General features: G+C 35.3%; 1 protein-coding gene across 4 annotated transcripts; it reads left to right on the forward strand.

Annotated features, from left to right (window-relative positions):
- The first annotated feature begins 1591 nt into the window (after window positions 1-1591).
- On the forward strand, window positions 1592-3984 carry LOC147483983 (uncharacterized). Of its 4 annotated transcripts, none has more exons than XM_086577662.1 (7): window positions 1592-1788; window positions 1877-1960; window positions 2036-2425; window positions 2520-2845; window positions 2981-3327; window positions 3430-3524; window positions 3678-3984. In XM_086577662.1, the coding sequence occupies exons 4-7, from the start codon at window positions 2688-2690 to the stop codon at window positions 3705-3707; spliced, it is 630 nt and encodes a 209-aa protein (XP_086433788.1). In that variant the 5' UTR covers window positions 1592-1788; window positions 1877-1960; window positions 2036-2425; window positions 2520-2687; the 3' UTR covers window positions 3708-3984. The 4 variants fall into 4 exon arrangements, with proteins under 4 accessions (XP_086433788.1, XP_086433786.1, XP_086433787.1 ...); XM_086577664.1 differs by having other exon boundaries at window positions 1594-1960; window positions 2520-2633; window positions 2716-2845; XM_086577660.1 differs by having other exon boundaries at window positions 1592-1960.
- Window positions 3985-6000: the final 2016 nt, after the last annotated feature.

Raw genomic sequence — 6000 nt, forward strand, 5'->3', positions numbered from 1 at the left:
TGATTTAGTGTTTTTTGTTTTTTTTAATTGTTTGTAACGAGTGGGGTAAGTATTGTCAAAGAGTTTAATAAGGAGTTGGGTTCTCGGGAATTGTGAGTGATTTTGTTATTTGGCAGAAGAGTTTTATTTGTTTTTTAGATATAGAAAAAAGTTCAGATTTTTTAATTGTGAGTTGGCTTAGTGTTTTTTGTTTTTTTTAATTGTTTGTAACGAGTGAGAGTGGGGTAAGTATTGCCAAAGAGTTTAATAAGGAGTTGGGTTCTTGGGGATTGTGAGTGATTTTGTTATTTGGCAGATTAGTTTTATTTGTTTTTTTATATATAGATAACAGTTTGGGTTTTTTTTAATTGTAAGTTGGTTTTTTTTTTTTTTTTTGTATTGTTTGTAACGAGTGGGGTAAGTATTCTCGGGGATTGTAAGTGATTTTGTTATTTGACAGAAGAGTTTTATTTGTTTTTTTAGATATAGATAAAAGTTTAGGTTTTTTAATTGTGAGTTGGTTATTTAGTGTTTTTTGTTTTTTTTAATTGTTTGTAACGAGTGGGGTAAGTATTCCCAAAGAGTTTAATATAAAGAGTTGGGTTCTCAGGTATTGAGGGATTAATTGAAATCGTGTGTTTATTTTTTTTTCTTAAATATGGTTGGTTTATTTTTTGTCCTAAATAAGTGGCAACTAACTAAACTCTTTATTAGAAAGTTTATTGTTTTGTGCCGATAATAGTGTGACCCCTATTTTTTGTTTTGGTTTAGTGGCCCAAAGCAACTACTTGGGTTGCTTTGCCTCAGGGCCGGCACTGATCCTCATGGAGCGCTTACGGACTTTAGGAAGTGAGCTAACACCTGAAGACACTGAAGTAAATAGAAAGCTGAAACATGTGTTAAAAGGCTATCTCCACATTATGGAAAAGGTACCTTACAGTTCATACTCGGATTTCGAAGACATTGCTAACTTCTTGGAAATGAACTATGTCAATAAAGTAAGAAAGAATATGATTGTTGTTGACATTGTTAAAGATGAGCTTAAAGGGCTCCTGCTCCGGCAGGAGCATAGTGGTTGAGAGCGTCGATGGCGCATTGAATTGAAACTAGCCCAAATTCAAGAATGGGAAAGAATCATCACTGAGATGGAATCGGGAAATACTCAAAGTAAAGATTTAGAATTACTCCTAGTGGGTGTGGCGGAGCAGTCGGATGATCGTGGAAGCGACGAAGGAGAAAGAGATGTGATTCCTCAGGTAATTACTTATTTTGTAATAGTTATACTATTAGCTAAGTGGTGACTATTTAGTTGTGATATAATATACCATCTACTTGTATCTATTATACTATTCCTAGGATGTTTACGAGTGGTTTCTGGTTTTGTGTCTATCCATTCCTAGGAGAGTTAAAAACATGCAGGACTTGATTTTGGTAGTAGGAAGCAAATTAAAGTCTTTTGTCTATCTTTAGGTTTTGCACATTAAATTGGTGATGATATACAGGGCCGGCTCTACTCTTTAGCCAAATAAGCAACTGCTTGGGCCCCGTAGCCTAAGGGCCCCAAAATAATTTAGCCTATTATTGTTTTTCAGCCCATTATTTTAATGGTTTATAACATTTTAAATTGGAAATTATAAAATTAAATTAGTTCTAAAACCCTTCGTTTCACTCGCTCTATCCTGCGTTTTCCTGCCGTTCTCCAACAAAAAAACTCTTCGCATCTATTAGTATTCGGATTTTGCTTAGGGCCCCCAAATGTCTTGAGCCGCCCCTGATGATATATAAAAGGATTACTCAAGTGTATATTTTGTTAGTTCTATAGCCCTTTTGCATCAACTCTGTTTGTTTGCTGGTGGGTGAATGGATATAGATCGAGTAAGCGATTTTTTTTGTGTAGGAAACAATATCAGTTATCGAAGAGCATGGGTTGAAGGGGAAAGAGATTGAAAAAAATGTTTTCCGCAATTCGGTAGAGCAAGCAGTATGTTATATATTACTTCACTGCTATTCATTCAGTAAATGTACCTCTTCTGACAGTAAATTCAATATGTCATAGTACTATAGCTACAATCTCCTCGAGGTTGATGGAGAGGTTGTAGGCTTTTCAAAGCTCAAAGTACATCCATTCTTCGCAGACAAAGGAAAATTCAATCTTTCCACGAGGAGCTTGGATCGACATCAGCATTGAGGAGTTACTTGATGAAAGCTCTGTTCTCCAATACTCGAAGAACCTAACTAAAACCAAAGAAAGTTCCCAAATAGTTAGGTTGGTGCGTGTCTTTGATAATGGCCCCGGTAGAACTTCATATTTTGTAATGGAACGCTACGGATCAAGCTTGAGTAATCTGCTCGAAACCAAGACAGCAGATCAATTTTGGATACGTGTACACCTATTCAAAGCTTGGTCGACATGCAGAATGAGCCCCACCTTTCAAAGGATGCTCAGGTACAGTTTTTGACTTTTGAATCAGTACTTAGGAAAAACAAGTACAGTTAATTTATTATTTTTTTAAAGTATTTTACATAAGTTTTATATGCAGGAAAGTCTTGGAGGGCTTAATATTTCTGAATGAGCATCAAATTCCGTATGAATTGACGCTGGACCGTGTTGTTTTCTTGGAGAATGACATTGGACTTAGAGATCCAAAGCTAAGGCATATCTATAGCTTCAGTGGTAAAAGTTGTTTTGATTTTCCTACTTTTTTTAAATGTATCTAACTAGAGGTAATGTTTCAGGCACATTCAGACCAGAGGATGTGTTTAGAGACTTGAAATGCATGGTTGAACATATAATTAGTATGCATGGAGTTAATGGAATTTCGGAGGAAGTAAGTAACTTTCTGGAATTGCTGACAACTAAACCGATGTAAGTTCCACCAATGGAATGTTTCCCTGCTTACTAGGAATATCCTTATGCAGGAATATATCACTTAGTGTAGCTTCCTTTGTGATGCTTTAGTAATAAATTAACGTATTTTTATATACTGTTTTATTTCAATAGACCCGTCCAAAACCTTGTCTGCCATCCAGTAATGTGGAAGCCACGAAAAAGGCTAGATTACATTGTGGAAGCGAGAAATCATATTCGCTTCAGTACATTGATCTTTGATAAGGAGGCTGTACAAGGGTTCACAGATGTTGTTTCAGACAACTGGATTGCGCAGGTCGAGCAACACCCTCAGCTAAAGAGGAGATTGGACTATGCTCAATTTAATAATAAAAAGCCCTACTCTACCAGTATCTATGGGCTCATTAAATTCATCAGAGATTCTTTTGAGCACATTAATGATCTTTTTAAGGTCTGCTACAATGGAAATGAAGAACAAGTGGAAGGTTTGGTCAATAAAAAAGGTTAATTTTAAACTTTTCTTGTCTTCTTACTAGGAATTTATTTGTTTGGTACCACTTTTGTTTTACTAGTGTTGATTAACAATATATTTTCAATCGTATAGGTCGATGAGTATGTTTACTACAAATGGGAAGACATTGAGCTGCTGTTTGAGTCCCTCTTCCCAAAACTTGTTACATATTTGTTCTACGTCCTTGTAAGTATTTCTCTGTTCAGTTTGGATTTCTGTACTACTGAGTACTGATCAATGATACACTACTTTCACTCTAACTTTAGTTTTTCGTATCTAAATCAACTTTTCTAGGTTTTTCGTATCTAAAAAATTCTGATAGAAGTTAATGTCTGACAGGAAGTTCAAGGTGGCAAAAGGAAGCTATAAGAAGTAATCTTCTGATCATACTATGTCCTCTGAACAAGCCTCTCATGGACGATTCATTCAATTTTCAGCAGTAAAGGTCTAAAGTTCTGGTTATAGGGTTTTGAGAAAGTATAACATGTTGCATGTATAATACCTTAGTGGTTTAATTTCTCAGACAAGAAAGCATCCTTGGGATTTTGTGACTGACTGAGAAGGTGTATGTTTTTTAATCTTTATCCTTAGATATCTAAATCTATTATTGCACAGTGGGCGAAAATGCTCATATGTGTTTTCAGGAGGCCACGTCAGCACAATTTTTAAGTATGGACACAAAGTTAATTAATAGGCAGGCCAATATTTTGATTATTTGCGAGTCGGTCCCTACTACAAAATACATCAGACGTTGGATTTATTGGAGATTGGATTGATGTTCTCGAGATACATATAATAAGAACAAAACAATTACACGCCCCATCTTTAAACCAATTCGCGATAACTACGAATCATTCAAACATAAAATTTGAATCTAAAAAAAAAACCTTCAACTTCAATTAGGAATCCTAAAAACCCAAAACACCTTCAACTACTATTAACCATAAAAAAATAAAACACCCAAAAGCCAAAACTCATGAGTTCTCAACCTCAACAAAATGAAGAGTACGAGTCAATTGATTCCCCACCCAACCCCTCTCTTCGTTGCAGAAAACAAATATTTTGTTGGCTTTTATTTCACGGGTTCTATAAGGATATTGATTCTTATCTTTCGATGCATCGATAAAGATAATGATGGTTCGATGATTCGGTCAATTAAGCAAGAAGAGATAAGTTTTCTTCAATTTTACAGGACCATGTCATGATTTACCAAATTAATTTGTTTATCCATTTTTTATAATCTATAGATTGGGTGATATTGGTTGTTGTATGAGGCTATGAGTGCATACGCCACATTCTACAACCACCACCGTCTAATTCCCTATTAAGTGATTCTGTACTTTTTCTAAGGATTGCATTCAATAGTACTTCCAGTCACATAGTTATGATTATTGCTTTATTTATCATAAATCTATAGTTTTAGGAATGAATGATACATATATATTGTTTGGTCCAAGTGAAGAAAATTGTAGTCGATGAATTACTATGCACTTGCTGGCAGCTTGGATATAATTTCCATCTACATTGTCCAATGAAACGAGGACATCAAGAAGATCTAGGAATAGGCTCTAAGACAATCTATATAACTGAGAGACAATTCACTGAATCCTAACTATATGTTGCAGATAACACAATGCCACCATGTTTTTAGGCATGACGAGCGATCACATTTACATGACATAATCCTAAGCAAAGGTGTTATTTATGTACCTCAAACCTTTTGAAAATCGGCCTTTTGTCTTCGGAGAGCTACATTCTTTCGATATCAAGGAGGACCCCGTTTCTTGAGGATGCCCTCAAGCCATATCTATATCAATAGCTCAACTCAGCTCAATGAAGGGTAAGTAAATTGGTTTTTTTATTCAGCTATAGTTATATGTTGTGTTTATAGTGTAGCCCGATAAGTGACATGCATTATCATAATTTTTTAAGGTTTTATTTATTTGCCTTAATTGAAGGAATAGTGCTTGGTTCTTACTGAACTTTCTTTTAAGTTGAGGCCTTTCCTATCCCAATTCATTTATTATCAAGGATCTTGATCTGTTTGGGTTCAATGAATGTGCGTCTTACTTGCCATTTTATTTTGTTGGTAGCAAGTCAGTGTGTGTCTGGCAGTTTGGAGAAGTATGTACAACTATTGACGGGGTTAGGAAGACCGGTAGGAGCTTATAGGAAACGTTATAGTGTGAGAGAGGAGCTTGATATTGAGATTGGAGAGGAGATATACATGAGTTTGCCACTCTGTCTTTGTGTGGGATGACACCTGTGTCTGAATAAACTTTTTTTTTTTTTTTTCATATATAGGCTGACCTTCCAAGCAAAACTAATTAAAAAAGAAAAAGAAAAGAAACGTGATCCTTATTAATAAGACTAAATGTTACTCTGTCCCTTCTATTTATTTTCCTGTTTTCTTTATTTATCAATTCGAACTTTCCTGTTCAGGCATACTATGTGGCAGGAGGAGTAGCAAGGAATGTTGCCGAATGCTCAAAGCTTGGAGCTAAACCTTTTATGATAAGCATTGTTGGGCATAACATGGCAGGTGAATTTTTGTTGCTAACTCCATAACAATTAAGATATAATCAAGAACCAAATGAAGTAATCTTTGGCTTTTAAATTGTATATAGATCTCATTATAGGGTTACTGGGCAGTCTGGAAAAG

The sequence above is a fragment of the Coptis chinensis genome, chromosome 8, assembly GCF_015680905.1.
Source record: "Coptis chinensis isolate HL-2020 chromosome 8, ASM1568090v1, whole genome shotgun sequence".
NCBI lineage: Eukaryota > Viridiplantae > Streptophyta > Magnoliopsida > Ranunculales > Ranunculaceae > Coptis > Coptis chinensis.

Bases quoted from the DNA above. Each gene is read 5' to 3' on its own strand.
- LOC147483983 (XM_086577660.1), top strand. From the start codon at position 2,688: ATGTATCTAACTAGAGGTAATGTTTCAGGCACATTCAGACCAGAGGAT. The intron at 2,846-2,980 runs GTAAGTTCCACC...TTATTTCAATAG, and splicing joins TTGCTGACAACTAAACCGAT to ACCCGTCCAAAACCTTGTCT. The intron at 3,328-3,429 runs AAGGTTAATTTT...TTTCAATCGTAT, and splicing joins GGAAGGTTTGGTCAATAAAA to AGGTCGATGAGTATGTTTAC.